The following is an 11,291-nucleotide window of genomic DNA, read 5'->3' as shown; positions in this document are numbered from 1 at the left end:
TAATTAGGCTATCTGAAGAGCTTCCCTTCAGGAAGTTAAGGTTTTTAACTATTCAACCAGGGGAAGCCTGTTAAAGATTATGGTATTAGCCTTTCCTTCAGGTAAGAACGATCAGTTTGAGCCACACAACACAGCTTTAGTTGTGTTGTAAACAGGCATCTACTCCTTTGCAGCAGTTTAAATCTGTTCAGAGCCAGACTGCAAGTGACCGTGCCTCTGCTAACATGGAGTGTCCGCGTATACTTACGCATCCTGTGCAGTAATGCAGCACCCATGCTACAAGAACGTAAAAATCACCTATAAACTCTGGAAATGTCAAAAATCCTAACACAAAACTGCATTACACCGCTGTGCCATTACCACCTAACACTTTGCAGTATGCGACAGCAGAACATGCTCACTGTGCTTCTCATCATCTGTACTTGTGGCTCACAGTATCTGGAGGAGAGCAGCACATTAACACAGAAACTTTGCAAAAAACTGGCAGAAAACTCAGAGAGCTGCAGAACAGAAAAACTAATTACTTCCATTCTTAATACCCTTCAACTGATGACCCTGGAATCTCAAATAGCTGTGTAAACTATTTATAAACTATATTAACTCCAGGCAAGCACTATGACAGAAGCAAACCCATTTCTCCCTTTTACCGAATTACAATGCCTACCCTGGAGTCTATTAATGCTTACAGACCAAAAATTGAAGTGTTTCTGTTTGTTTCTTTTTAAACCTCCCAGACAAAGTGGTCCAGGCCATAACTAACTGATGCATACCTGCTGCGGCTACGAGAAAAGCTTCTCCTTCGCGGTGATCTAGAACCAGAAAAAGAAATGTGAGGCTTTTTATCAATTCTTTCAACATTAATGGGGTGAGGCATTTCCCAACTTGTCAAACTCACTGTTGGGCCCAGGGAACGTGCCAAGAATAACTGGCATCCATCATCCAGTAAAAGGCATGGAAAGATTAGGCAGTAAAACAAAGCTCAGTGTGAACAGCACGTTTCCAACCACGAATTCACTTTAACTAAGAATGCTTCATAGCAGAGTTGTCCAATGCAACACTTTCCACTTCAACTAAATACACTGCCCAAAACACCACACCAAAGTCCCACAAGTGGTTCCAAAAAAAATAGCACAGACCAAATGTTTTGGAACCCATGCAAGCCAAAAAGGTCCATGACAAGACATAAGAGATACCAAGTGGAAAAAAAGTGAAAATGCGCTCAGTGTCAATATTGATAATGCCATTAAGTGCTACATTAGAACTGCATATTTGTGATTGTCATTTTTAATGCCATAGAGTGTGTTTAGACTATTTTCTTTAAAAAAAAAAAAAAAATAAAAATAACCTTAGCTCGGCCCAGTTCATCCCAAAAAGTAATTGTTTTAAGTTTTGAAAACTGTTAGTAAAACCATTTAAAGGTGATAGGATTTTTCTGGCAAGGAAAAGCTAAGTTTGTTAGAGCTTTATTAAAAATTTAGTTTGGCATCTCACATGCAAATATACTGTTTTTTACGTTATTCACAGTGTAAGAGCTTCCGTATCACCCTTAAAAGTTTTCTCAAGCAACATATGTACGTTACCACTCAATTATGCACAGCCAGCCTTTGATTGAGAAAAGTAATTACTTATAAGCCGCTTACTCCTTATTTTAACCAGCAGTAAACTGTATAAGCAGGAAAAACTTACTAGTTTTTGGTTTCAACAAGCTAGAAATGGTGAGGTGAGGCTGCCGGACTGACTGCCAAGAAGAATTTGCTGAAAAGGTTTTGCCAGATGTTGCGTTGTATTTAGTTGGTTGGCGAAGGGGGTGTTGTGGATTTTTCCTGCTTTTTTGTTAGCCGAAGGCTGCTGCTGTAGTTGTTGTGAAGACATTTGGTAAATAAACAGCTGAGCTGATTGGCCGGGAATGTGTGGGCGGTCGAGGTGGCTGCTGCCGATTTGGTTAAGGTTGGAGAGAAGGCTGAGAGAAAACAGCATGCTCGGGAACCAAAGGGCGGTGCAACCTGACGACTGGCCATGCCTGGGTCATGTGAAACGACACCAGCCAAGCTGCATGGGGCGCGCTGGTCACATGACGCTGAAAGGGCTAGTTGACTGGCTAATGCAGACTCAGAGGGTGGTGAGAAGAGACATGATGGTGACTCTGTAACGGGTTCATTTTTATTAATAGATGGACCAAAAAGCATAAAAAAAATGAAAAACAAGCCATCAGTACAACCATCTATTAGCTAACAAATACTCCTAATGTGTTATTTTCAACAGCAAAAGGGTAAGCTTGAAACCCTGACTTGTGAGGACTTCACTCACCTGCAACAGGTAAATTCAGTCCTGCAAAAACCACGTTGCAGACTTAAACCGCCAGACAAGCTAGTCTGGGTCCAAGAACGTGTCAGTTACCAAAAATCTGGCTATATTTTAGAGCTGGGTATGCAAACCTCAAGTGACAGGATCGTCACACGATGTTTTAATTCCAAACTAACACTAAGTGTAAAGATTCTAGATGTTTAGAGCAACTGTTACTTGATCTATTATTAAACAGCTGCCTACTTGGAAAGTATTTAAATTGTGCAAACAAAGCGGAGAAACACATCTGTATGGAAATGCTAAGCTGCTGTATGTCATGTTTTGCCATTATGGAATAAAGGAAAGGAACAGCCTAAGTTGAAGTATGGGGAAGAAAGGGAAAGTGTGACTAGAAGATGAGCAGATTTTAGGAGGAACGAGGATAAGTCCAGGATAGAGGGCGCTGACTACCAACTTGCACAGTGACCTAAGGACAAAAGCCAACATTCAACACAACTTAAGTTCACCTCGATTTTGTGGGGTTTTGGGGTTTGTTTTTTTGTTTTTTTTTTTTTAGCATTTGCCATCTCCAAATTGTGATCAGATAGATGAATGTTATCCATCAACATGCTTTTAAAAAGCCTGCTTCTAGGATGCTAAGAGGTAACAGTGCCAACAGCTCTACAAGTGTACTTTGACCTGGAGTACCTGCGACGAGGAGGAGGACTTCTTCTGCGATAGTCGTCTCGAGGACGCCTGCCCCAGGATGGAGGTGGACCACGGTTCCGACTCCGTTTCTCACCATTGGAGAGCTCCACTCTGACACGACACCCACAGAGGGTTCTGGGAAAAGAGACTGACATCAGTTAGCATGTCTAGGGACAAGTCTGCGTGCAGAAGAAAACCTACAGAATCAAGAGAGGGAAAAGGAATGGGCAACGAGGAAAAATATTCTGTGTATACACATTAGTCAAAGCACACAGTATTCAGAGTCTAAAAAAGTAGACTCCAGCATGACAGACAAAAGGCTTGCCCACTTCTGAAAGCTTGCCATGCTATTAAAGAGGGCAGAGAAGGAACCAAGGAGTCTCCTGCTCAGTTTTGCCTCTTTATAGTAACACCAGCTTGAATTTAACCAATCCGCACTAAGCAGTCCAAGTCACGTCTAACTTGGGAGTCCAACTCCAAAACGTAAAATTAACCGTCCCAATGCTATGCCTGCACTATTAAGAAAGACTACCCTCATACCACCGTACAAATAAATATTGCATAACAAACGTGTCAAGTCCTTGGTTTTGCCAGTTGAAGCTTCCCAATTTAAACTGTATCACTACCCACAATTTCTCTTATTTTCACCAGGCAAGCCAAACACACAAGAAGCATATTTTACCTTCCATCTAGTTCTCTTACTGCATCAGCTGCATCTCGTGGATCTTCAAATTCCACAAAGGCAAAACCAGGAGGATTTCTCGCCACCCATACACTGCGCAGTGGTCCATAGTAGCCAAAAGCTCGCTCTAATTCAGTTTTGTTGCCATTGTTCCCAAGGTTACCCACATAAACCTTGCAGTCCAGCGGACAAGAGTCACGATGCATTGCTAGGACAAAAAAAAAAAAAAGCTCATGTATATTTAAAAACTGTTTATTCACTTACAAGGGAAGTAATTCTGTCGGTTGCTTTTCCCAGAAACTTCAACAGCGATATGATCTGACATGATAGAAACATTAATCTGTGTGGAAAGGGCAGGGGGAAGGACGGAAGGAGAGTGTTCAAAATCGAATACAAAACCTAGCTGCTATATCGTAATCGTGATTGAAATTCACTGCTTCAGGGAATTTCGTTTACTTTTAAGGCCCCCAACTTTGAAGGGGGATGTTTCTCTGCGCCCCTCTCCCCTGCCCCTGGGTTACAGCGGGGGCCGGGCCTGCAGGGGCAGCGCTCCGCGGGAGAAGGGCTCCATTGTTCTCGGAGCGGGATTCGGGGGAAGCTGCACATGCCGGGGGGAGAAGCAGCGCCACCTCCGGCAGAGGCCACGCCGGGAACGCTCCGGGAATCCCTCCAGAGCGTCTCCTCAGCGCTGAGTGCGCGGCGCGAGGAACCAGCGCTCCCCGGGAGCGGGCGGGAAGGCGCCACACCACCCCCGCGGCACCTCCCGCCCAGCCGCACCTCGCCTCACTGGCCACAGCCGCAGAGAAAAGGCGGCGAGCGGGCTCTTCAAGGCAATCCGTGGCCTACCCGCCTTCTCCCCGCCCGGCTTTCCTCAGCGTGGCGGCAGCCACCGCCCGCGGCCCAGCTTTACAAAATGGCGGCTGCTCTTTGTTTGCCGCCACCGGGCCCCGCCGCTTCCATCCGCCCTGCCGGGGACCGAGACCGCGGGTGCCGCCTCCCCCCCGCCCTCCGAGGTGAAGATCCTCACCGATGCTAAGAGGGAGGGCGCGCGAAGGGAGCCCGCGCTAAATTCGTAGCCGACTCGACCCTCAACGAGACTCCCGCTCCGCTTTTCCTCACTGGACAAAATGGCGGCAGGCGCTTACCCCGCCCGCCGTTATATACGGGCAGCCCGCTCCCACGTGACGCCAGCCGGCAGCAAATCAGAGGGCGCCGTTCCGCTGATTGACAACTCGCTTAATCCCGCCGCCTCCGCGCGGCCCCAAGCGGCGGCGGGCGGGCTTCTTCTCCTCAGCGTCAACGGCGGGAGTTCTGAGGCCGAGACTTTCCCCTCCTCTCGCCCAAAATTTCGCTTTAAAAATTGATGATCGAGGGAAGACTTCAGGTCCTTGAAATCTGAATACGGCAACACACACAAGGAGGCTGTTTTGTTGGCTGAAAAGGAAAAAGAAGGTTTGGTTTTCTTGTTACGTCTCTCTGACCCAATGGGATACATTCAGGCCATGTTTTTTAAGCATTATCCCCTCATCAGGTAGGGTTTTACATGTACGAAAGCTTCGGTTCACTAATAGCCATTTCTCCCCACGGGCAGGGGCTTTAAATAAATGTGTTGAGCAAACCGGCGTTAACCCATAGTTTTGGGTAAATTTTATGTCTGGGCTTCCACCTACGGAGGCACAAAAGAGGGAAGTGATTTTTTTCAGTACTCGGTAGAAAATGAGAGGATTTGAATGGAGGAACTTTTGTTACAGAGGGCGTTGTTAGTGGTGAAGACGTGCTTTACTAAACTCTCATTCATTTAGCTAGGACATATAACATGAGTTAAAAAAAGAACTTGCTCCGGAGGGGTTGCCTTAGTTAGCAAACCTCTTGTTTGGGTTATCAGGTAACGTGAGAAACCCACCCAGGGCTGTTGCAATAACTTCCCAAAACGTCACTTTCCAGCTGTATCTGTAGATTGTGTTTAATCCAGGCTTTACCTTTTTGGCGTGGGCCAGACAAGACAAATTTATCTGGTACAAGTATAATTAATAATACTTAGAGTAATATTATATGTGATAAGGCATTTTGAGTACAAATTAATGCACGTGCACTGTGTTTTCCAAGCAGGAACTGTGCAGAGGATGGGGCGTCCTCAGTCTACTAGAATTGTACCAGCATGTAAAAAAACCCACTGGAATTAAAGACAACCAGCTGGTAGAATTCATTAGAATTTTCCAAAATCTTTTGCAGTATCCCTCATTATTTTTAAGAGCATCTTCTTAGTAAAATCCTCCCAAAGGTCAAAATTGGCCAAGGGGCAGAAAAACAACAAGGATTTTGAGGTAACTGATGTTCTAAAGTATCTTTATCATGTGTACAGTTATCTGTCAGTTACCTGCTTTTAATTAAAGAAATTTAATGCATTGTAATCTAAATTAGCTGATGGTTAATTTCCTGAGGCAACACAAACAAAGGAAATAATTTGAAGCTGACTTGGGGCTGTTCAGCCATTTCACTTTACAGCTTGTTTGAGATTGTGATTTCCCATGCTCACCTCCCTTCTCGATTGGTGTTTGCAGCATTAACTAGACCCTGCCTCATATCACATAATGTACATTTGAAACATGATTTAAGTTTTGCAATAATGAATATTTAAAGAAAAGAAACCAAAACACACCAAACATTAGTTAGAGAGCAACTCGGACAACCTTATAATCTTAACAGATCTTTTTAACTTCATACCAAAGTTACACATGACGTATGAAAATAATTACAGATGACAGGCTTGGCAACAAAGGATTTATTCAGAAGTAGGTTCACCTCCTACAAAGTAAACAGGGCATTCAGCACCCATCTGGGACATACTACCTGTTCTATTCAAGGCACTTCTTACATGGGCTTAGGCCCATCACCATGCTTTATAAATCACACACTGTAAAAAGCATGTCATCCAAACGTAATCCATTTTCAGTTTGGTTTTGGCGTTATAAAGAAACTAAATGTGGCAGATACCCGTGACAAAAGGCAGAGGTCAGAACAGAGGCAACTGTATTCAGCCAAAACCCAACCTATTGCCACAGTCGGTTTTAGGATGACCCAAAGCGTATGACACACAGCACTTCATTAATTCAAATGTCAGCATTTGATTGTCCTCCAAAAGATGATACCCTGAATCAGCTCTGAGCGTCACTATATATGTGTACATATATACATATAGGAAAGCTGCATTGTGTTACATTACTTTCTTCCTTATTCCAAGTTTATAAAATAGTTTGAAAAATCCTGCTGCATTGCAACTCTTGCTTTTCCAGCAAGAAAATACCATTCGTGTCCAGCATTTATGAGATGTACAGAACTTTTACATTCATCGGCTCTTCCATAAAAGGAAGGAGAGAACATTGACCTTACAAACAAAACCGTATCTACTTTAAACAGGTGGGCCAAGACCAGATCGAAAAGGCACCGAACGCCTGCACAATTACACTGGAGCACAGTTATCCATGTCACCAGAATTCGTGACCACACCGACATGAAGTAAGGTGTTATATTCAAGCTGCTGTCATGGTTTCTAAGATTTAAATATCACATAAGAAAATGAACATATTCTAGCCATTATGGTTTGGAAGAAACTCAGCCATGTGAGCCAAATTTAAGGGATATTGAGGGAGACAGACTATATTTACTGAAGAGTACTTCTACCAGCAATAGGATCTCTTAAAGAGTTGTTCCTCAAGCGAAACTAGACATTAGCAAAAATACTTATTTACTGGCACGATTAGATCTATAGAAAGGTCTTTTGCTAGGCAATGTCATTACGTGTTCACAACAGAACTGGTCTGAGGGGATGGGCCTTCACTTCAGTCAGAAGACTGAACGCACGTAGTCATACCTCAGCTAGCTGCTGGTGAAGTTCTGGTGCATTCAACCCATTTTCACATCCTGCCAATAGACTGATCTTGATGAAAGCTATTTTCTAAAGAAACAGTAACTTACACTTGTCTGATCTTTAGATATGTTACAGCCAGCTCGCGTAAGCTTATTCCTGCGATGACTGCTCTTCTGTTTACAGGGTACAAGTCCCTGTCCCTTATTTCCTCATTTTTAAAATGTATACATTTTTACACTGTGAAAGCTTTTACCTGTGCCTCAGATCTTAAGGGACAGTGAAACAAGAGACTGTAATTTATACATCATCTTACAAACTAAGACAGACTCAGCATCCAGTGCAGGGACACAGGGTGTCCAAGACTGAAGCACTTTGGGATTATTTAGCAAGAAGCCCATTTACATGAATGACGTCATTTGGAGACTCTTAGTTCCTCAACCTGCATCCCCATCTTTCCAGGTGTGAACCTTCTGCCATCGTTTGGGTCCCACCTCCTTCTGCATCTTTTACATCCGAGGGCTGGGTGTTGATCACAACCCCAGGCCCTCTGCATGGTGGCAGACTGACGCGCCGCTCTCCCTCAGGGCCAGTACACCATTTGCTGGCACTATGAAGAAATAAGAAATCCAGGCCAGCTCTCGGCCAGGTTGGTCCGTTAAGAAACACTTTCTTGGTCCTACCGACATTAGCGACTGGGCACCCCCCCTAGCCCAAAGCCCTCTAGTCCGGGGACAAGACAGCCGATTCCCAGGTAACCTCAGTGCCCCCCTCTCCCCAGGGCTTCAGGGCTACCCCTGAAGCGCAGCCCTCCCCTCACCCGGGGTCAGGGCCCAGCCGCCCACCTCCTCCCCGGCCCAGGCGAACGGCGGTGCGGGCAGCAGATGGCGGCATTCTCCTCTCCCGGGGCAGGGCCCAGCGAGCTCCGCGCCAGGGGAGGCGGGCCCCGCGGCACGGGGGGATACCCCTCCTTTTATGTTCTTTCTGCTCAGTCGAGGTTCTCAGCAGACTTCTCCAGGCCTATTGCAACGCTGTCGAACCAGGGATAAGCTCGGAGAGCCCAGTGGGTGTTACAGAAGCAGCACAAGGGACTGGAGGCTTTGTCTCAGCTTCACCTGAATTTGTTTTGCACACAGAAAATAGTCCATCTGGAGATTTTGGGAAGGAAAGAGTCAGCCCCAGGCATGGCTCCAGGGCAGGTTTTGCAGGACAAAACACTTGCCCTTGCTACTGTGTTCAGCTAGAGCTGTGAGTCTTAGGCACTTCTGTAAATCTGGCTTGAAATCAGAAAATGGAAAATTCAGTGAGCCTGACTCACTGCTGTTCAACTCTAATTTTAATCCCCTGGAAGATGGGAGTTCTCTCTGGGATGATGCAGTACGTATGGATTAGAGGCCAGGATTTAAAACTGCCCATGCAGCCCCGATGCCCCCCCAAATGCGACCACTTACGCCTCTCCCGATTGCACAACACTGTCCCCCCTCAGCAACAAGGTGATACAGAAGAGCTATAAGCACCCAAACGGAGAGGAAGCCTGGAGCCTGCTGTCTCAAGGAGCTGAATTTCATCTCCTTTAAATGGTTACCGAGGCAATGCTGCTGCTGGCTCCTTCCTCCCGGGGCAGAGGGCTGGTGATAGCCCCTCTAAGTGCCGAGTGATGCGGGTGTGGTGGTGCAAGTCTTCCTGGCCTCTGGGTTTGCTGCGAGGTGTCATTTCCTCTGATCTCTCAATTAGCGAGGCCAGGAAGGGAGAGCAGCCATTCATTAGCAGCTGCTTCACCAGCAGCTCAGGGGAACTGTATTTACCATCCAAGTGTGGTCAAACAGTTTCCTCTCAACAGGGCGGTGTCTTTCTTTCCACACACCACACTGAACAGCTCATATGAATTTTAGTCTGTTAGGCTAAGAGCTGTTAGGGAAAAAAAAAAAACAATAAAAAAAAAAAAAGTCGATTTTTACATTAGAGAAACACGAAGCCTTCTGGAGCCCACACTCCTGTTACTGGTGAATAACAGAGAACAGCACGTGGAAAAAATTCATCAGATCTGTCTGTCCCTCTCCCTACAGATAGAGGATCCCTTTGATGCTGTACAGTCTTTATCTAATTAAGTTTTAAAATCCCAGGCAAGAGGATCCCCCTTGCCCTAACGAGGCTATTTGCACATTTGCTTTGCTTTCTGTTCCCTCCCCCCCTTCCTTCTTCCCCCTCAACTGGGCCTCCGGGCTTTCTCTTTGCTTTTTCTTTCATGCTCTGCAGCAAGCCATATTCCCTTCCTCCCCCACCTGTCTCCCCGGGGAGAGGACTGGAAAGCAAAACAAAAGACTCACTCACTGGGAAACCGTAATTTGCACAGCCTTCCTCGCTCAAACACTCCCACTGAAAAAGGTGACTGAACAGCAAAGGCGCCCTCTAACACGAAGTCAGGCCTTAAGACCAGGAAAAGCCGGAGGGTGGGAGCAAAGGCTTTGAAGCCAAGACCAAAACCTTTGATGGCTTCAAGTGTGCTTGGAGGGAGGCCCCGAGGTAACCAAACTCCAATCGGCTGGGCTTGCTGGTTACTTCCCTGGCAAAATGGGCTCTTAGTCGGCTCTACGCTGTTCAAGGCTCTTGCAGAGATTAATCTATACCAGCTAAAAATACCACCTGGCAGTGCTGTTCATGCAATTTCTTCTGGTGAAATTAGCAACGTTCCCATCGTAGTTAGAAATATTAACTACTGTGTGTGTGGCTGTGGTATAAGCTGTGCGATCAACACATTTTATATTTCCTTTAGAAATATTGCAAACCATGGAAATCATCCCTGCAAGCATCTCTTCCCTACTGCACTGCTAGTGCCAGTAAGTCTTTGTGCTGGATGCTTCTCAAAGATATATGGTAGCTTCAGTGCAGTCTGTCCTCACACACGCCTCTCAAGGAGATGTTACAAAGTCACGTCCAGGGTTATTTTGACTACTTCTAAGTCCTTGGGTGGAAAGAAATACCCAGTGGAAGAGCGTAGCCACGGCAACGCGGTTTGGCCATTACAGGATGCTTCAAGTGCCCATTTACCGATCCCGTGTCAGTGTCTCTGGCCTGCCTGCAGTCACTCGGATTAATGCGATATTAGTTCTTCCGTTGGAGATGCCAGTAACTGCATTCAATGAAAACCCATTACATGATGGAGACTCGAAAAGTTCAAGGATGAATTAGACCAGATGTTTTGGACATGACTTTGGCCAATGCTTATTTGTCCTTGAAGATGTAACTAAGAAACCTTGGTTTCACAGGCAGATAATGCAGAGTAACTGCAGTGTAACTGCTACCCTGGAAACTAAGATGCGAAGCACGCCTCTGTTTTACCAACATTTAACAAATGTCATCTTTAATTGGTGATACACTTTGTCCTCTTTAATGAGTGACACTCTCCTTAACAATTGGGACTCACGTAATGAACTCAGGAACGCTTATTTGATTGCTCTGAAATAGCGGGGCTCAAAATAAGCTGTCATGAGGAATATAATAAAAAGCAATTTGATGTCCATAGAAGCTGCGAGAATGGATGAGGTCATGCAAGCACTGCTAATAGGGCCTGTCTCCCTTCGGACAATGTGTTTGCATTCACCTGAGACTGGGTTTAACGGGAAGGTATGGCTGTGCCTATGTGAAAGGAACGGTTGCTTCTGATAATGCTAAGCAAATGATCTTTTCAATCTTTCCAGGGAATTTTTCCTCAGAGATGACAAAATACATTAACTTTCTTTCACTTTGAGAAAT

The 11,291-nt window shown here is 45.5% G+C and overlaps 1 protein-coding gene across 2 annotated transcripts; it reads right to left on the bottom strand.

Moving 5' to 3' along the window:
• Positions 1-6: 6 nt before the first annotated feature.
• Positions 7-4,819, bottom strand: SRSF3 (serine and arginine rich splicing factor 3). 2 transcript variants are annotated; one of them, XM_075174053.1, is made up of 4 exons: positions 4,701-4,819; positions 3,674-3,881; positions 2,992-3,126; positions 7-809 (listed from the first exon to the last, which is right to left on the bottom strand). In XM_075174053.1, the coding sequence occupies exons 2-4, from the start codon at positions 3,877-3,879 to the stop codon at positions 722-724; spliced, it is 429 nt and encodes a 142-aa protein (XP_075030154.1). In that variant the 5' UTR covers positions 3,880-3,881; positions 4,701-4,819; the 3' UTR covers positions 7-721. The 2 variants fall into 2 exon arrangements, with proteins under 2 accessions (XP_075030154.1, XP_075030155.1); XM_075174054.1 differs by lacking the exon at positions 7-809 and adding an exon at positions 1,858-2,143 and having other exon boundaries at positions 4,701-4,817.
• Positions 4,820-11,291: the final 6,472 nt, after the last annotated feature.

Source organism: Calonectris borealis, chromosome 26 (genome assembly GCF_964195595.1).
Source record: "Calonectris borealis chromosome 26, bCalBor7.hap1.2, whole genome shotgun sequence".
Lineage (NCBI taxonomy): Eukaryota > Metazoa > Chordata > Aves > Procellariiformes > Procellariidae > Calonectris > Calonectris borealis.
The sequence above is the reverse complement of the archived record's forward strand: the minus strand, read 5'-3'. Positions and strand labels throughout refer to the sequence as shown.